The sequence below is a fragment of the Hypomesus nipponensis genome, chromosome 4 (assembly GCF_054491055.1).
Source record: "Hypomesus nipponensis isolate SF chromosome 4, ASM5449105v1, whole genome shotgun sequence".
Classification (NCBI taxonomy): Eukaryota; Metazoa; Chordata; class Actinopteri; order Osmeriformes; family Osmeridae; genus Hypomesus; species Hypomesus nipponensis.
The window spans coordinates 6386548-6407514 of NC_140364.1; the positions used below are offsets into that span (position 1 = coordinate 6386548).

Here is a 20967-nt window from a genome sequence, read left to right on the forward strand (position 1 = left end):
ACTGGATACACTCGGGAATTCAAGGATTCTACTGTAGATGTCTACATCTCAAATGCCCGTCCAATATGGAGTGTCAAGCATGTTCAACACAGGAAGGATCGTCTCCATCTAGAATATTTAGAAGATAAAACATTTTCTACAACTTTTCCCACGGCAACCTGCTTAACAACGTCGGCTGTAGAGATTAAGACAAACGTGAGGACATACAAGCTATGTCTACCTTTCCATTCGCTTGGAATACTTAATCATTCTTTCCAGTATAGAAATTCAGCACTAACAAAGGAATACATCATTAATTAAATTAAGCCCAGCATTATTACTGGTAAGGCATCAGGTAGTGAATCCTAGATTAAGTCTGAGTCACTGAGCTGAGATAGGGAGGGCGTTTACCCACAGGGTGAATCATTTACTAATAGCTGCACAGTATCTCCCCTGACCCCCGTTTAATAATAATACACTCGCAAACAAATGCAGGGACACATACCACTTTCTGACACTTTCCGTGTTTTCCCCTTTATTGGAAAAGTGCATGATAAAATATTCATGGCGCGCCGGGCGTGAGAAGGGTTTATTCACAGGCTGCAGGGAGGAGAACGTGCTGCCTGGCTGAGAGAGGCAGGAGAATCACTGTGGAGAGTCCGAGTCAGATACCCACAACGTACCCACAACGTACCCACAACGTACCCACAACGTACCCACAACGTACCCACAACCGACAAACACGAAGCTCGCCGTTGTGAAATCACATGACAGTCGAAAATGTGTCCCTTTTCCAACGGTGGCGAGGGAACGCCAGTTCTATGACCTTCGAGTGAGGGTCACTACAATCATGCTAATGATTCACGGCTAATTATTCTTGAGTCACAATACTGGTCGTTGGTTCCTCCGGGCAAGGTAAGGACGATTATTATGGACACAGTCAAGACTTCAGAAGACATATGTCATTCCTTACCTGGACTTCGTCCCTGGTAAACTAGGCCAGGATGAAAGAGAAGATACTCTGTAGGGCGCAGGATGAACACGTGTTTGACTCCGCTCCAGACGGGAAATGGATTTGGTGCTCTGCCTGACACGAACGTAACCGGAGCAGCGCTAATATAGTGCCGCGCTTTGAGGGGGAAAAAAAAACACTGTCCCAAATGAGTTTGTTTCAAACGCAGACTGCTGGGGCGGACAGCGCGGTATGAGAAGGTCCCAAAGCACAGCTCTGGGACACTCAGGTACAGGAATACTCCTTTAACAAGGTGGAATCTTCCCATTAATCACCTCCCTGACACAGTCATCCAAACAGAACAGCTACGGTAATAAAAGCTTCCGCTTTGGCCTAATGATTTTTCTTTTTTATGTTCATCTATGGGGGAAACACTGGAAGCCATCAGTGGGCCTTATGACGGTATTGGCAACGCTAATGAAGGCATCCGTGGAACGCTGAGGTAAATTAACTTGGCAATCAGCAGGGCAGAGGGCTGCCCAGGAATCCATTCTATGCACTTGGTGCAGTCTATTAGGACTTGTGGTATCACCTTCTAGCTGCCGCCTGGCTCTTAACAGGCCCTTCGGGTCTCCTAATGGAGAACCACAGCAACATGTGACCAGCTGAGAGATGGGGCATCATTAGATCAACCTGTGTCTGGTCCGGTCGACGTCTTCGACAGACGAAGACCTCGTCGCCAGGAGTCCGGTGGCACCAAATCCATACCCAGTACTAGAGACAACATGGGATTGGTCCAAATTCTGCTCAAACTAAAACAACAACGCCATGAAAACGCACACTGTGTAACCCATCCCTGGGTTCTTTTGTTTGACTTGAGAGGGTTTGGGGCTGACACCACAATTCCTGTATCTCCTCCACGCCGAAGGTCAAAATCCCTATCGTCACCTCTGATGGTGCAGTTAGCGCCCCATCGTAGACCTGCTCACCGTGTTGACACACACCGTGACACGCCCCCTGACCAACGTCCCCTCTCTGAGTGGTCTACACCCATACACCGTGACACACCCCCTGACCAACGTCCCCTCTCTGAGTGGTCTACACCCATACACCGTGACACGCCCCCCCAACCGACGTCCCCTCTCTGGGTGGACGTAGAGGAAACGAGAGCGGGAGAGCCTTTGGTAGATGGAGCTGATTTGGTATTTGGTTGGCTGGTGGCAGATGGTGAGACTCATCTCAACTCTCCCCTCCATGTCCTCCCCCGGGCACTTCGCACATTTCCCAGGCCGCTCTCCGCACGTTCTCAAAATAACCCTGTGCCCATTATGAATGCAAATCAGAAACATGGCTTGAGACTAGTGCTGGCAGGGGGTTTGTGTGTTAATTGCCAGGTTTAGTGAGTTGTTTGGGTTCCTTGACGCGACCGTGATTGACGCGGCGAAAACCGAAACCTCTCCGATACCGTGGAATGGCAACGTGTGCCTACCTGGACGCAGTCACTGAATGGGAATCGGTTTGGGGAAGGAAGTAAGTGCTAAAACACTATACAATGAGGCATATCGTTCAGGAGATGGGATAAGGAGATGAAACACGTTGTGTGTGTGTGTTTGTGTGTGTGTGTCAAACAAAGACAAAGGCCACAACCCCACACGGCCGGTGACTCACCCCACTGAAGAGGTGCCAGCTGCAGGTGCTCCAGGACCAGCTGGTTGAGGACTCCCTCCACGCTGGCCTCCCCAAGTCTGCGCATGGACGGGTGGCCACTGATTAAGGACTACACCTTGAGAGTTTCTACAATGTTCAGTCAACACACACACACACACGTTCACAGAAGATCCTGTACTTTGTCACAAGCAAACAGAAGCGTGCAAACCCAACGAGCCAAAAGACACACACCTTGATAGAGTAGAGGTTCACTGTGTAGTATGCAAGGGGAGTACACAGACTGAAACATATACTCAAGACATTCTCAATAAAAGCTCTGTCAGTGTTGAAAGGCACACTGCTGCTGTATGTACTGGCATGCTACATCGTGAGATCGAGGAAAAAAAGGAGATGGAGAGAGGGAAGGAGAGAGAGAAGAACAGAGAGAGAGAGAGAAAGGCAGACAGAAAGGAATGACAGGCAGACAGACAGACAGACAGACAGACAGACAGACAGCGAGAGAGCAAATAAAACGAAAGAAAGGGAGTCTTTGCATGATCTCAGAAGAGGCTGTGGCCCAGAGGTGAGGACAGAGCCTGCAGGCCTGGGTCTGCCTGGTGACCCTGCTGTTAGAACAGGGCTGCGGGGCCATGGCTGCGGCTGCCATTACGGAGAGCGGAGTTCAGTGAAGTACACTGTGTGCAACATCGTGTAGATGGAAGCATGCATCCGCTGACTGAAAAAGAGCCCCTGGCTTATTTTAACACTGGGAAGTCCAGCACAGTACTTTGGGAATGTAGCACAGAATGACACCTCCCTGGCAACCAGGTCAAAGGTCAGCTTCTTCTCATCTCGTCTCCATGTCCTTTAGCTGTTGTTGTTCACACTTGATTTTGTATTCTTCAAAAGTATCGGTGCTTTTATGAACGTTTACCGTGTGTTCATTTTACAATCACTTGATTTGTAATTAAAGGCCTGAAAGGAAAAAAGAGAAGCAGCCTAATAAAAATGTTTGCTTTGAACCATCGCCGGGGGCGATTATCCTTCATATTGTGTAATCAGTCTCAGAATCCCACGGGAAACTACAGAACACAGCGTTGACAGAGAGAGAGAGAGAGAGACACTGTGTGTGAGAATGAATGTATGGGGTCTGAACTCTGCTGTACATTAGAATCTCTTCACCGTTTTATACCCATATTCATGAAAACATCAGGGAAGTGGGTTAACCTCGGAAGTGAGGCGAGCCGTTGGTTTGGTTGGGTAGATCCAGCTGCTGCTACTAAACACTTATCCCACACCAGGAGTGGGTCCTTTAGAATCCGATGCTTCAGTTGCACATATGCTGCCAAACACACACACAAGCTCCAGCCTGCTACAGGTGACTGCCCCTTCGCATGAGCAGCTAACATCACAACAGGGGGAGGGGGGTCAAATGATGGGTGGCTAGCCGTAAAACTGACCCTCAGCCTGAACGCACCCCCGCCACCTGGCTCGGCACCCCGTGTTCATTCTCCTCTCGCGTCTGAGAGGAGCATCCGGAAAAGCAAAAACACAACAGAAGGCTGTAACCAGTTCACCTTTCCACAGCGCTACCAGCAGACGTGGAGCAGAGAGCCGGGACGGACATGTGCAGGGCTGGTATAAACACTGGCGCTCCGCGAGGTGATTAGCTGGATAATATGTGATGATAAGGACAAGCTGATCCGTTTCCACCGCTGACATTTTGAATAATGGGAGAGCGGAGTGGTGTGGTGGAAGCGAGCGGCTGTATATTAACCTTTGAGGACGCTGGACACCGCCCCCACAGGGTATCTCACCCCGAACGGCACCGCCGCTACTCCCACACTGTGACCCGCTGAGGCCGACCAGGGGAAGGGGAGCGAGCGAGTATTGATTTGCAGCTGTTCCTATCCCTGTGGGTGGAGCCGGGGCGGGGCTTCTTGGCTTGTTTGGGGGTGTTTACGCAGATGTTGTACACGACGTGTACCAGCCGGGAGGAATCCCCTGCCCTCTCTGACGCTGAGACCCTGACAGACTGACTTGCTCCTGGCGTGGCTGGGACTGAAGATGGTGGGCTTGAGGAACCAGGAGCAGGGGCGAGGCCCCCCGGAGGGACCTGTGTGACAGGGAGCGCCCCGTGTGAACTTGGAGAGCCTCTCCCAAAGGCTCTCCTGTTTTCTCTGCTCCGCCTCGCCGCCTCTGACTCGCCCGTAAGCTGCTCTCCGGTCGATCCTCTATTTTTAGGCGACTGTTTTCATTGGGATGGAAATAATGCACATTGATTTTCAATCGGGATTAAGTCAATAAAAACAATCAAACGAGCTCGGATTGGTGGAGACGTTGTCTGTCAGTTTCTAATGGGGAAACGTTTGGAATGTCACTTGTCACCGCCTGTGCCGCCCACACGCTGCCAAATCGCTTGTAGATAAAACAAATGCATGTCATCATGGGAGTGTTTTTGCGTTCATAAAATGGGAAATAATATGGCAAGTACAAACGCTTGGGTGGACTTGATTAATAATGAGTAACCCCCCCCCCCCCACACACACACACACCTTACAATGTGACAACACTGTGTTTTGGTAATTGCCACTTCATTACTTGAGGGCTGGAGGACAGACGCCTTCTTTACATGTCACCACGCCCAGACAGCCCTGCCAAACACACGACAGGAACCCTGGGGAGCGTCTAATGTGGGAAATCACTGGATCCCACTGGATATATATGTATCATTGATATACGGTATAATATGACCCCTCCTGTAACTGTCTCACCGGGATGACAGCCTTCCAAATGCATGAAGTGACCAGGGGACAGAGTTGAAGACTGTGGGGGAGGAGGAGTGGGGGCAAGGCGGTTGGGGGGGGGGGGGGGGGTGATGGAATGTGGCAGGACAGCAGACACTAATTCTGATTCCAAGCGCTCGCAGGTCGACATACTGACAATGACGTGGGTCAAAGTTCAAACGGAAGTCCAGGACACACCTGAATGCCAAGGATGTGGCACGAGGGAGAATACCTGAGCGCACACACACACACACACACACACACTCCAAATACTTGCCATACGCCTTGCCATCTGTCACAGCGACAGATCAAGCCCAAACACAAACTGAAGGGCCTCCAGATGAGGGCTCCAGATGCCTGCCTAATAGCGCACGAAGCACCATCGACAACGTTTAACATGTGTAAAAGACCCTCACAGAGCGCGTAAGGCATCAAGCTGAACATCCAGGGTCCCCCCCCCCCCCCCATCACCATGGCCTATCGTGTGAGCCACAGGAAGGATATGATGTTCCACTGGATGCCCAGCTTGTTGTTGATCTGGCAGCCGTGGGCGTGCCTGCGCTCCTCCTCCAGCTGCTTGGGGTTGACGAAGCGTGTCGCCTCCAGGGCTGGCTGGGGCAGGCTCTCAAAGTCAAACTTGTCCACTTGGATGGCCATTCTGCAGGGGAGTGAGAGGAAAGAGGGTCAAACACACACACACACACACAAAGAAGACACACGTGAGGTTATCAAGGTACACTCCTTCTCTTGATAGGGAAAAGAAAAAGAGCTGCTTGTATCGTTTTTCTTTTCTTTTTTGAGAATAAGGGTTTTTTAGGTTGAAACTTGACAAAGGCTGGGAGATGTCAGCTCTCAACTCCCGCTTCTTGCCAAGATTTTAAACACACCACAGATGGCAATGCAGGAGACACATGTATAACACCTTTCTCTTTAAGCCTATGAGAGATCAACAGAAAGGATAATTGGGGCCGCGTGGGGGTAAAGTTTGTGCTGAATGATTAATATCCAAATTTCATTTAAACAAATGAGAGGCCGCTAACTTTTTGCCTGGTGCCATTCATCCTGCACTGTTGTGAGTGTTTGGGCAAGAGTCCACGGGCCCCCAATACATTATTTATCTGGTTTGAGCAAACACCCTAAGGCAAACTCCCACCATGTGGTGTGTGTGTGTGTACGTGTGTGTGTGTGTGTGTGACTTTTGTGTTTTGTTTTTTGATTCCTTATTTATAACAGGAGCTAGTGAGAGTTTATTGCCCAAGGTAACAGCAACCTGTCATATCCGGGATTCAAAGTCTGGCCGTTCGGAGGAGAGCTGAGCACATTTGCTCACTAATCAAAACGAAACACCCCAAAAACCTCTAGACTAATTGCTTCGGTCAGCTTCCCTGTATTCGGCTCCAAGATAAAAGTAACAATTGGATGCAGCGGTACTGTACATTCACAGGCACAGTTCCCACAAGAATGGAGTGAAGTGAGTGAGAAGACCAAGATAGTAAGAGAGAGAGAGAAGGGGAGAGAGAGAGACAGAGTGGAGGGAGGTAAGAGGAGAGAAAGAGAAATGGAAAGTCGGCATGGTGCTAAGCGAGACGGAATCACATTCACACTGTTAGTATAGCAACCTCACTGCTGTTTGCCGAGGCCAATGAATGGACACCAACGGCAACGGCAAGACCCAAATGCACTGGAAGCCTCCTGTGGAGCCGTCCTCAAAAATACTAGCGCCTGATTGGCCCTTTTTTTACTTTTGAGGGGGAAAAAGCAAAAGGTGTGGTCTGGTGGTGTGCTGGTGCTTTCTGTACCCTCTTCCGAAAGCGCCTCTGCCCAGTTAAGAAGGAGGTTCCTGTGATCTGCTCTCCTACACAATCACACACACACACACGCACACACTTACATGCACACACACACACACGCCCCACAGTGATGAATTAACCAACGTCTTCTAAAGAAACCCACCCCCCGACGAGTTCACAAAAATGGCAGAGCTTGTGTCAGGTTGAACTGCATTTTTTATTTCTCTGCATAAACAAGTTAAATTGATGCGTGTTGGTAAATTTCATTAATGTTATCGAGTCTCTTTCAGTAATATATCAGCTTCCTGAATCGATAGATGAACCTTTGGTCATCTCATTTCTGTCCTGTTTCAAAGCCTCAGTGGATTTAATTGTGATTGATATTAAGCTAAATAACACAGCTTCACATACAAATCGATTCTCAGCAGACAGGAAGAGTAATGATAGCTGTTTGATTGTGTGTATTGGGGGGGGGGGGGGGGGGTTTAACACAAAGCCCCCCGGAAACTGTTTAACCACAACCCAAATCTAAACAATCATTTTCTACTAATGCGTTTAAGCCTCAGATCTTTAGTAGGTATCATTACTAAAGATCACTCACCTATATAAAACAAAGCTAAGATCTTGGGAACAGTGAATAACAAGAGCTAAAAAGAAAATCGTGATTTTTTGACTGTCATTCTTCCTATTAACAGGCTTTTTTTTCAGGTGTAAAAAAGATGGAGTTATTCACTATTCAAGTCGGGCCACATTATCCGCGTCTACAACTGAGTGCCGTAGCCTGGTCAGGAATGTGGCAGTGTGGGAGTTTGAGGAAGGCAGCTTTTTGCAGCTCACTGCAAAATACCTGGACATCTGACTCTAGCGCGATATTGGGATTTTCGTGAAATAAATTGTCAGTCACAGTCCCTTACACAGCTAGGTCTATATACAGCAATATCTATATTCTGTACAGAATACACACACAAGTAAGGGAGTGTGTGTTCGAGTGTGACTGAAAAATAAAAACAATAAGAATACAAAAGTATATGGTAATCAAACTGTGTACGTAGAAAGTGTATGTGGTGAATGCTAAGGGTGTAAATGCAAAACAATATATAGTACTAGCATATATATATATATATATATATATATATATATATATATATATATATATATATATATATATATCCCCTCTGTGACATGCTTGCATGTAAAAAGGGCTATACAAATACATTTGATTTGATTGTTATATATATATATATATATATATATATATATATATATATATATATATATACATACATATATATATACTGTATAATATAGCCTACATAAATATACCATATTTCTTTGATTAAACGCTGCTCTCAAATAAACGCTGCACCCAAAAAATCTGAAAACAATTATTTAACTGGTTAAATTAAAACACAGTATTTATTACACAAGTAAATCACAAGTGTACAATATCAATTGTAATTTTCTACCCAGGAATTTACCTTTAATCGACCCCAAGTTTGCGTGCTATCTGTTGCTGCTGGTGAGTGCTTTCTGCACAGCTTTCTGTTTGAGAGCTAAAGTGTAAGAATGTTTCGTCATGCTGCTTCAGATTTCACAATGTAGAACACTTGTATTTGAGATATATATATATATATATATATATATATATTTGAGACAGTTATAGACTTTGTGTTTGACCTCATTGTATATTTTTTGTTTGTCTATGGCCACACTGCAGCTACAATTCACTTTAAACGCCGCCCTCAAATAAACGCCGCCATCGTATAAACGCTGCACCAAAAATGAACATTGTGTAATAAACGCTGCAGTGTTTAATCAAAGAAATATGTTACACAAACACACACGCTTAAAATATAAATGGCAATGATTTATCTATGAAGGCATTCATGGGGGGACAGGGGGGGTTGTGTGTGGATGCCCATTTCCATGCTGTTGCTCTGTCAGGGAACATTCTGGATGTATGTATCGACCTGCGTGTGTTCCATCTCTGGATGCAGGTTCAGAGGACTGAGTCTCTCTGAGAAGGACAGAGGAGAACAAAGCTCACACTGACTGACTGGCTTCATCAGCCAGGGTCCCAGCGGGGTCTCTCTCGCTCTCTCTCTCCTTCTCCCTCTCTCTCACCCTCCCTCTCTCTCCCCTTCTCCCTCTCTCTCTCCCGTTCTCTCTCTCTCTCGCTCTCTCTCTCCCTCTCCTTCTCCCTCTCCTTCTCCCTCTCTCACCCTCTCTCTCACCCTCTCTCTCTCTCCTTTTCTCTGTCTCTCGCTCACTCTCTTAACCAGCCATCATCTTCATCCAAACGATGAATTACCATACAAATACAGACATTATACAGTGGGGTATTGAGTCTGGCGCAGGCAGAAGCTTGACTTCGAGTAGGGGGATGGGAGGGGACGGGGGAGGACGGACGGACAGAGAATAAAGCGATGCCAGGAAGGGGTTGTGTGATTATGATGCACTGGTGCAGCTGGCCAGCCCAATCACAACCTTCTCCAGGGAAGGCAGTTCACTAAGACGCATAGCGACCTATATCATTCCTTTTATGACACAGAAACATTGAAGGTTCACTTTTGCGGACTTTCTAGCAACATTGTGCATCATCATTTGCACACACACGCATGCACACGCACGCGTGCACACACAAACGCACACTTGACATCAGAGAAGAGTAAGTAGAAAGGTAGGGAAGAGCGGAATTGCAATTACCATTTTACAGGCTTCCACAACAAAGGCCAGCACCAATTAAACAAAAAATGAAGACCTCAAACAAAGACAGTTAACACACACCCATCCGCAAACACGCACACAAACACGCAGGGAAGCTTTGTGGATGAGTGGCATCAGGTTTATGTCACTGACAGAAGCTGCATCCTCAAACAAGTAGAGCGTTCCTCTCCCAGTCATCTTCAAAAGGACACATGGAGCCAGAGAAGGCCTTGTTTCTAGGACGGCCCCTGAATCTGAAGGGCAGCACAAGGTTTGGGATTGGTCCTTGGACACACAGGTCCTGAGACGGACAGTGACTGATTCAAACAGCCCAATCTAGACCTGGGCGTGACACATTTGATGTGATGCCTTCAAAAGACAACATGAGTCAAAGGACCTAGTCTCATCACGTGTTGCCCACAGTAAACAGGGAGTCCACGACCGGCTTTGTGGAGAAAGAGCTGTGCGTGACTGGCTCCATTGGGTCAGGAATGGTTAATGGAAGCGCCTGCTTCGCAAGCACTGCCTGGCCCTGCCAGTCCATTGATTGTAGTGTCTTCCAGGGATTAGGTGCTATCATGGGGCTAATCTAGTCTATTATCCAGCTTTTAATAACTGGAGTTTGGGCCGCGGTCCGTCCGAGCCCGGCCTGAAGGAGAGGGCTCCGGGTCAAATCCTCAGCCCTCCCCTGGAGATAAGATGCTGCCTGTCTGGAGGAGGGCAGGAGAAGGAGAGGTGGAGTGGAGGTGAAGGAGAGGAGAGGAGGGACCAGGACGCGTGTGCTTCAGCTATCCGTCTCTGCCTGATTCCGCTCTCAGTGGCGTGCACGGGTCGAACGGCAGACTGTGTTACACGAGTGTTTGTTGAATCCATAGGCTTGAGGATGAAGTACAAATTGAAGCCATACAGAGTTACTCAAGAAAACACTTGATGGTCCACTGTAAAACAAAAACAAAACAACAACAAAAAAAGTGCCATGCCCACGGATACACTGCATGAAAAGAAAAGAAAAAACTAAACAAGATGTGTAGCTCACAACCTTCTCTCTCGATCGATATCAGCTCCTCAAATTTCGGCGGAAAACAGCACTGGATGTGCCGTGGCTAATTACTAGTAATGTAGCTAGTGTTCATCTGTGGCAGAGCCGCCTGGTTTATGGCTATAATAATATCACCCTGAGATGAGCCCGGCAATGGGAAATGACCTCGGCCTAATTTAATGCTGTGTTGCCTGAGACCAAAAGCACATGAGAACATTAGAGCACAACAGTGTTAGGAGTCCATTCTCCCCTGACTACTCACACAGGGGGAATCATGTGGTGGCCGTGCGAATTGCTGTCATTCTAAGACAACAGAGGGAGAAATGAAAGCCATTTAAACATATAGGAGGGTTCCAATCGGCAGCCCCGCCTCACCTCACGCAATGATGTGTGCTGAATGCAAATAGCGTAGAATTACAATAAACCACATCCATACTTTTACTTGATTATCCCAGCACTGGGGTGCAGGAAATCTGCAGCCACATGCATTAGAAAGAGAGACGAGAGAGAGAGAGAGCATGGGGGAAGGAGGGGATGCAAGGGAGAAAGGAAGGGAGACCAGAAAAGGAGAGAGAGAAAGAGAGGGAGAGAGAGAGAGAGAGAGAGAGAGAGAGAGAGAGAGAGAGAGAGAGAGAGAGAGAGAGGGAGGGAGGACGAGAGAAAGAGAAGAAGAAAAGAGATGGGTTAAGAAGAGGGGGACGGAACGCGAGATGAAAGAGAGAAACAATCTCATCGAAGCCTTTTTGGCTCCGGCATTAACAGCCAGTGACTGTGTTACTTCACAGGGGAGAAGCTGCGAAAAGACGAACACACTGTAGTGTGTGTGCGTGCGCGCACGTGTGCCAGCAAACGCAGCGGGCTATTTTTAGCTCACGTGCCTGAACCGATGGGCGGGGGAGCCACAGAGGCCGGAGAGGAGGCAGGCGAGAGCAACACGCTATTTTTAGACAGCGGCTGACTCTGTAACCCCCGGTTACCAGCGGCACTCGCATCAGCAGCGGCGGCAGCGACGCTCTGTCAATGGCGGCCTCACTACACCTGACAAGCTGCAGTGAAAACAAATCCATACTAGCAATTACTGTATGGCTTTTCAACTCCTACTCCAGAGCAGAGGAGTTCACGATGACCATGGTGTTGAGGCATTCCAGACCTAATATAGCTACGGAGCATTGTACTGCAGTACGCTACGCACAATTCATCTTTGTCCTTATTATAGTACATTGTATTAAGAGCAAATGGGGGACTTGGAAGTCCCAAGGGGTGTCGAGTTGATTAGCTGTCGAGCTGGATCGCTTCACGATATTGCAATGGCACTACACTGCGTCGCAAAACAGGCAGACAGAGATGGAGTTAACGACGACGAAACCGAAATAGCCATTTTAACAGGGATAGGACGCCTTCAGACACTCCTCCAGTCACATGTCAGAGCCCCAGTAACAGCGTGTTTGGAGTCTGGAGCCCTGCCTTGAGCACGGCACAGCGCCTCACCCTGCCACTCCGGGAGCTGGTTCCTCACTGCTCTCGCTCTGGTTCTCCGACGGCGGCTGCTATAAATACATGGGATTGAGGAGCTTGTGTGCAGGCATGTGTAGACAGAGAGCAGAGATCTGGATGTTCTCGCATCGAAACACACTTCTCTTCAAGGGTCTGGGGACATCGTGGTATCGCTTTATTGTTGTTTCTTCCAAAGACTATTGTTAAATATGAGATCATGTTTCTTTCAAAGATGAAACGAGGCAAATGAGACAGGAGAGCGTGTAGAGATATCCTCCCTCACCCCTCTGTGCGAGGCCCCAGCAGTGCTCCTGGGAGAGCGCTTCTAAACCTCTCAGGTCGCATCTTTGTCACAACGACCCTCCCCCTCTCCTCTCCTCTCTCATCCACGTTTCCAACCCCCCACCCTGTTCCAATCCCCCTTTAACTGTCCTCACTCCCCACCCACCCTCTCCTCTCCTCTCCCCTCCTCCATACCCCCCAGTTTTGCCATCTCTCTCCTCCCCCTCCCCCCCTTCATCTCCATGGCCGACGCGTGCCATCCATGTTTTCATTTGACCTGATGTTGTTCATTTGGCGCTCAGCACAGAGCCACTAAAGGGAGAGCCAATGGGGAGGCAGCGGGGCCACGGCGTCCACACGCATCGGCAGCCAGGACGGAGGACAGGAAGGAGTCATCTCCCACGGCGGGTAAAAGGGAACGCGAGCATCACCGCCGTGTCTGCGTCAGCGAATGGGCTCGACGTCCTCAAAGCGGGCCAACGGTAGAGGAAACGGGCGGTCGCCATGGAAACCGGCTTTTGTCTGAGACGCACAGGGAAAGAAAAGGCCCGCTTGCCCTTTGGGAGTGCAAACACACACACACACGGACACACACAACATACTTCCATGCATGTCCACACGCTCCTACTTGGCCGAGAGGCGCGAGAGTGAGAGAGAGTGGGCGTGGTGAGGGTGGGCGCCCCCCTCCCCCTCCGGGCACGGCGGATCTCTGAGCGATGGACGGCTTCACAAGGCGCACGACCCCACCGTCGGGGTCGGCGCCGGCAGGGGTGGATGCTCACTCTTTGGGGGTGGAGCAACGCTGTGACAAGATACCCACCCCTCCTCCTCCTCTCTCCAGCCCCCCCCCCTCCTCCTCCTCCTCCTCTCTCCAGCCCCCCCCCTCCTCCTCCTCCTCTCTCCAGGCCCCCCCCTCCTCCTTTTCTCTCCAGACCCCCCCCATCCTCCTCCTCCTCTCTCCACCCCCCCCCCCCCCCTCCTCCTCCTCCTTTCTCCAGGCCCCCCCTGGGCCACACAGCTGTGCCAGTGACGCAGAGCGAGGGGCCCCTCAGCACCCCCCACTACTGGGCACAATGACAGGATGACCTCGAACGCCAGGCAGGGAGACAGACACCACGTCCACTTGTGTGGTTCCGTGTCACCGCCGCTGGAAAGCGACTGCTGCCGGCAAAGGTTTCGGAGACAGCATGACGAGCTTAGCGCGGGTGCGCGAATCATGTCTGTCGTATAGGGGACACGGCTTAGAGGAAAGCTTGACGGCCCAAACTCTAGTGGCTGTGCCTGCTGTGCATTCTGGGAGGAAACCTGAGAGAGAGAGAAGGCTGAAATTCCAAAAAAAGGAAAGTAGTGAAATAGAGAAAAACCTGAGGTGGAGGACGAGAGGGAGAGACAGAATGTGACTCAGAGACTCAGCCCCGCGCGTGAAATCACACCGCACTGTTGGATGAATGGCACAAAAAGAAAAGTTGAGAGGGAAATTGAGGGACTAGGCTGAAAGCCTCCTCACAGGAGGATATGAGAGACATTGAGCTGGCACTCCTTTATCCAGCCGGTTCACATAAAGAGAAGGCATCCTCAGAGAGACCAGCATGTCTGTCTGTCTGTCTGTTTGTCTGTCTGTCTGTTGGACTGTCTGTCTGTCTGTCTGTTGGACTGTCTGTTTGTCTGTCTGTCTGTCTGTCTGTTGAACTGTCTGTCTGTCTGTCTCTGTCTGTTGGACTGTCTGTCTGTCTGTCTGTCTGTTGGACTGTCTGTCTGTCTGTCTGTTGGACTGTCTGTCTGTCTGTCTGTCTGTCTGTTGGACTGTCTGTCTGTCTGTCTGTCTGTCTGTCTGTCTGTCTGTCTGTCTGTCTGTCTGTTGGACTGTCTGTCTGTCTGTCTGTCTGTCTGTCTGTCTCTGTCTGTTGGACTGTCTGTCTGTCTGTCTGTCTGTTGGACTGTCTGTCTGTCTGTCTGTCTGTTGGACTGTCTGTCTGTCTGTCTGTTGGACTGTCTGTCTGTCTGTCTGTTGGACTGTCTGTCTGTCTGTCTGTTGGACTGTCTGTCTGTCTGAAGTCAGGAGCGCGATGACCATTTGGCTTTTCATCGGGTTTCCATCCACTTTCAGGAGGCCGAGAGAAAGGTTTTGTATCTCCCCTCCCTGTCGAGTGGATCGCATTGAAAAAGTCTGAAAAATCAACACATTGTTTATGTCTGCCTACTACATAAGGTAGACTCACTCAGCAAGGCCAGGGCAGTCCAGTCCTGGGGAGGAAAGCAGATCTAATTCTCCTAAACTGCCTCGTATGAATATGGAGTCTATTTAAAGCCTGCTGTGTATTTAAAGCCGAGAACACTTGGCCAATTTTCCACGCTAAAAACAACAAAAAACTAAAAGAGTATTTCTGGCAATTCTGCTGCATTATTGTATGGACACAATACACCTACATACATCACCGAGTCCATCTAGATACACTGTGAACATCTCATTTCTGGGAAACCTTCCATTTGATTTCCCTGCCAAAGCACAGATATGCATTTAAAGAGCTGTCCCTTTGCTTCCCAGGCCCAGGAGGAGGACAGCCTGACTGGACTGAAACCTGTTTCAGGAGCATCGCTCAAAGTCTTCACGGCAGTCTACCAACATTACTACCCGTTATTATTTGCCGTCTGACTGAACACAACACTCGGTATCAAACAGGGGATTATATTACAATTACAATATTAAACAGCATCCTATAAATGGTCCAAGGCCATTATTTCCATGATTGTTATAACCAATGAGGTTGTTTATTTGCCTTGAATGTGCATACTAAGAGCCCCATGCTGTGAATCAGATTAAGATTCTGGTCTCTCCGCCCCTGGTCTCTCTAAGGAAGCTGCAGAAAGCTTCATCACATCAGCGCCACCTTTCCCCCTTCAAACCTGCTGCACTTTCTCCTGTCACCAATACTGAACACGGACGAGACGGTATAGACCTTGGACAAAGACTCTCTTGGAATGATCTGAGAAGATGACAGCAGCCAAGCCTCTCTATGCATCTCTTTCCCTCACACAAACACCGCAGACAGGGCTCTCCATGTCCTCTCGTATTCCTCAATCCAAAACTTCAGATTAGACAGTCCCTCTGCATCCAGCTCAGAGTACCTTGCACATGTTACATTATCAGCAACTAGCAGTCATGGTGTATTTCTCTACCCAACTACAGCCCGCCTTGTTTGACCAACTTCTTCTAGAACAAGCTCCATGGAGTCATGTGACTGGACGGCCTGCGTGTGCATGTTGCGCTGAGCGAGCGCGTGCATGTGTGCGTACAGGTGATTGGCAAGGCCACTTGTATGCTTTCAGCGTCGAGCCCTCCCTTTAGCCGTCCTCGACGGAGACTACAAACCCCATCTCCCCGCCTGACACCTCATTAATCATAAAGCGCAGGAAGAGAGGAAAAGTGACAGGGCCATCTGACTCGAGGGAGCGACGGAATCAGAGAGACAAGCGCAATATGGTTCAGCAGATGGGGGTGCATGGGGGGGGGGGGGGGGGGCGACGACTTGCAGTGTGGCTGCCCCCCCCCACACACACACTTCCCACGGGCACCGGTAGCCCTCGCCTCCCCCATCATCTGTTGGTGTCAACAGAATAATAAACACCACGCCGAGGCTCCCTCCCTCCCGAAGCCCGACGCAGCCGCAACCCCGACGCCTCTGAGACGCCGGCTGAGAAAATGTCACCCCCCCCCCCCCCAACAAAAACACCTTGATGTGCCGGCAACTGGGCTAATCTGATGGGAGCTCATCAGTTCTGAGAGAGTCAGGCATTATAAGACAACCCTCTCACGTGACTAGACCATCGGTTATCGCCACGCGAGCAGCTGATTCCCAAAGAGACAGCGGCAATCGCTCCAGGACGTTGTGTGTTACATTAGTGTTATCCTGTTATGTGCCATCCTCCGTCGCACGGGCTTCCAACAGACCTTCTTTTCAGCGGCACATTTGACATGAAGAGATTTCAGCCAAATATGTGCATGGAAAGGGCAGTTTGTGTAATTTTTTTGCATGCAAATTCAAATCCCCCCAGATAACTTGGAACTGACACGTCAGGTTTGTTTGTGTGCCGTTAAATATTCAGCAAAGGCAAAATAATACAGCCGATAAAATATGGGCCATCTTCCAAAAGGGGAAATTAATATTCAAAGAAACAGGGCACAACTTCCTAGAGTGTTTACCTTTTTTAAAGGTATGGAAGCTGAGGAACGATTCAACGCACTTTGTCTCCAATGCGTCTGTAATAGCGGTGATTAAAAATGAAACACTGACCTGACTGTGCGCTCGCTCGTGTGCACATTTTTAATTAAAACTCTTTTGCAACTTTGAGGAAACTTTCTGCGCAACCTGAAAAGACGGATTTGCCAGCGCCGTGCATTTCCCAACCTGTTATAACCGCAAAAGACCTGTAGCCACGGAGGCCGATGTCGTCACTACTCTGGGAGAGTCGCGGGTTCGGTTTGAAGCAGACAGCTCGGTCCTGAAACCAACAGTTTCCAGAGCGAGGCGGACAGGACAGGTCCTGGTAGGTGAACGGAGAAGACCAGCAGTGTTTGTTGTGCGCGTCAGCTCTCAATCGACAGAGAGCCACAAACACCCCCCCCAAGGCCCTCACTCACTCCCTCCCTCACTCACTCACTCCCTCACTCACTCACTCACTCCCTCACTCACTCCCTCACTCCCTCACTCACTCCCTCACTCACTCCCTCACTCACTCCCTCACTCACTCCCTCACTCCCACACTACTGAGGACACTCTGTGCAGCCAGCAGTGACGGGAATCCTAATCTGTCCCTCCTCAGGACAGGAAGAAGAGAGATCAGTAAGCTGAGAAGGAAAGATACAGAGAGAGGAGACGAGAGAGGGAGGAGAAACGGTGGAGGATGGGGATGGAGAGGCATGGGAGAGAGAGAGAGAGAGAGAGAGAGAGAGAGAGAGAGAGAGAGAGAGAGAGAGAGAGAGAGAGAGAGAGAGAGAGAGAGAGAGGATGTAGGGATAATCCTATTTCAAGATACGACTGAATGTAAACAAATCCCTCAATGTGTCACCACCACCATCACCAGTACATGCAGCTTGTGGTTGGTGTGGGTGATGTAATAGTGTGGGGTGTGTGGTACTGTGGGGAGAGTGGGAGTGTGTGTGTGGGGGGGGGGGGTAATGTAGTGGGGTGAGTGGTAGTGTGTGGGGGTAATGGTGAGAGGTGAGTGGTAATGTGGGGGGGTAATGGTGGGGGGGAGTAAAGGGGTCATGTTCATCGCCCTTGAAGCTACTCACCTCTGGCACTCGCTGGCGTGCAGCACCAGGTCCTGGTTGTTGTGTGCACTGAGCGTCAGCTCGTGTTCTGTGGAGTTAAACACGTCCAGGAGCAGATGGCAGTGGCGCGTGCTGTGGAGAAAACAGAACCAGGATCAAGTCAGGCCCAGTACAACCGCCTCCACTGCCCGACTCACTAACAGGGGCTGCAGACATAGATGCCCAGTCTCAAGTTCAAGTCTTTTATTTGTCAGGTACACAGAACAACACAAGGTCAGACTGGGCACTGAATTTCTTAAGACAACACAACGCGAGCACCTGGCATAACATAACATATAAGTATACAGAACATAATTTACATCTATGCTGAGCTGAAATAAGTGAAACTTCCTAAATATATAGATAGCAATAAATAATCGACTATACTAACTCTAATACTAAAACTTCCTAAATTACAGATAACAATAAATAATACACTATATTAACCCTAAATGCACATAAAACCTATTTCAACCCTACAACCTATTCTAACCTAAGTGGAGTCTTCAGTGTGTGTGGATCTCAATTGACACTCAACAGAGCATACATACAATCCTAGAATGGCCATGGTCATTATGTACTGTAATATATACTGTAGTAAGGCCTATGTTTTGTTCATGGATGTGCCTTAAGTAATTCCTTACATAACATATGCAATTAATCTAGCCCAACAGCGTGGCTATATTTAGGAGATACAAGAACCAAGAGCATGTTCACAACACGCAATCACACACAATCCACACACACACACTTAGCAAATGCATCCGAGATCAACAGTGAGGAGCTCTTATCAGTCCTTGTCACAACATCAAAAGGTGGTGAATCCTTTCATCAGGGTGGTGAGTCCTGTCAGCAGGCAGGCCAACCACAGACCTGCCCCTGGAAGCGACCCTTTCACATGCAGATGCTGAAAGGGCCCAATTTGCCATTTAGATCAAGACTGAGGAGAAAAAAGGCCTCATTTTCCAAAGGTTACTTAGACCCTGAGCCCAGTCTCCCTTCTCCTTAGTAATAGCAGATAAAAGGCAAGGTTGCTGTCGAACAGAAACAAGCCAGCATAATTATCCCGTCGAGAGCACATGTAAAGAGCACAGGGGCTGAAATAATAACACAAATAATAGCAGCAATAACAAGGATGATACTAATACCAATCCTACTGAGCCCCCTGTCAACGTTACTGTCAGAAAACGTTCCCGAGTTACTGACACAGGGAAACGTAGGTACAGTCTACCCACAGCAACACCCCAAAACAACAACAATAGACCTGGTGTAAGATGATCCTCCGAGTTGTGTAGCAGTGTAACACTCAGAACTGAACAGATGTAGGCGATAAAGGAATGAGGTCGAGCCAGTGGCCCAGTGTGCTGACATCAGTTCCACACTGCAAGCCTTTCCAGAGCCCAGGAGACACAGCCTGACCCTCTTGTCCACCACCTCTCCATCCGTCCCTCCCTCTCGCTCCATCTGTCTTTCATCTCAGGGTTAATGGAGTCTTAGAGATCCCATGAAATGTTGTTTTTGGATGCTTTTATATATGGCCTTAGTGGTCCCCTAATACTGTATCTGAAGTCTCTTTCCCGAAATTCAGCCTTGGTGCAGAATTACAGCCACTACGAGCAATCCCACAATGAGCTTTCCTCAGGACTTTGTGTCTGTTGCTTTAAATGCTGTGAGGAAGAAAGAAGCGAGGCTAACTGCCATGCTTCGGTCGTTTTCCCCCAGGATCACAATGACTCTTATTGTAAGATTTGCTGCTCTTGTTGGTTTGTTGTATCTATCTTAAAATTATTGTACTCGCTGTTAAATATATAATTGTTGCTTGCTTTTTCCACAGGTACACTCTTGCACTTTTGAGGTTCTTGCTGTTTAATTGTAACTTGTTTAACTACATGCTCTTCTTGTATTTCTCTTTGGGATTTATTTGGTTTTACAATGTATGCTACATGTTTGGCTACCCGCAATATTTGAGTCTATCTCGTTGTTATGATCAGTGACCTATGCAGTTTTGTAAAACTCTCTCTTGGAAGTCGCTTTGGACAAAATGCGTCTGCTAAATGCATAAATGTAAATGTTTGCAAGCCAGGATGTCTCTCGATGAAAAACCAATGTTGCGCTCGCACTGTCGTAGCTTGTTTTTTCATTGGTGGGCCAAATTCTCTGTGCGGGCAAAGTAGAGAAAGGGGAGGTAACCTTCCCTCTTATGACGACATAAGGAGAAGAGTTTCAAAACCGGGCGTTTGAGCTTTCATTTTCTCAAAGGCGGTGAAGAATACCCAGGGCTTGGTTTACACCTATCAAAATGTCTAGTCACTCGGGGGACCATACTCATATTAATGTTAAATAACCTCCTAAAGTGACATTTTCATGTGGTACCTTTAGTTTGGCTGTGTCCCTAACAAACTGCCTGGGCAATTAAAAGCAGTTTCTTTTTTACTGGGGTACCCGTTGCTTCAATTGTCTCTTTGTCTTGGTTGGAGGACATGGCTAAACAGGAGGACCAGGGGCGGAGGACTGATTTATACGGCAGAGTGTATAGCCGGGTAGATCGATCAGGCCAGCCGGTCACAATAGCAGGGCTTTCGGAACACCGAGGCCAATCACTCTCCTGCTCTCTTAGTAAGTGCCCCGCTTTAACAAGACCACTCTGGCGAGTGAAGACCACGTGTACTTAGCGTGCGTGCAGAGGGTGCCACTGGCCTTCAGCGCCTTTCCCCGTTGAATCGCTAACCTTGGACAAAGTTCAGTGAAACGGTGGATTAGCATAATGTAGCGGAGGGGCGATGGGAACGCTGCTGTGAAGGAGTTGGGTTTGGATGAGAACTCAGCTGCTTTAGAGGGCACACAGATCTTACAGCGGAATAAATCATTCAAACCAGCCGATAGGGTTTGCAACATTTTTCTTGTCTCCATTTTAGTGGTTAAATCCGGATTCGAAATTCCGACGAGAGCTCGACGTTCCTCACGGCTGTGCAGAAATGATC

General features: G+C 48.7%; 1 protein-coding gene across 2 annotated transcripts in view; it reads right to left on the minus strand.

The window, feature by feature from the left end:
• The window catches only part of trappc9 (trafficking protein particle complex subunit 9), a 121303-nt gene that overhangs the window by 35004 nt on the left and 65332 nt on the right, over positions 1-20967 (minus strand). For both annotated transcript variants that reach the window (XM_084696039.1, XM_084696038.1), the window contains 3 exons: positions 17969-18079; positions 5869-6022; positions 2600-2690 (listed from right to left, as the gene is read on the minus strand). In XM_084696039.1, coding sequence (XP_084552165.1) covers positions 2600-2690; positions 5869-6022; positions 17969-18079 — 356 coding nt within the window. The remainder of the gene's footprint in view (positions 1-2599; positions 2691-5868; positions 6023-17968; positions 18080-20967) is intronic.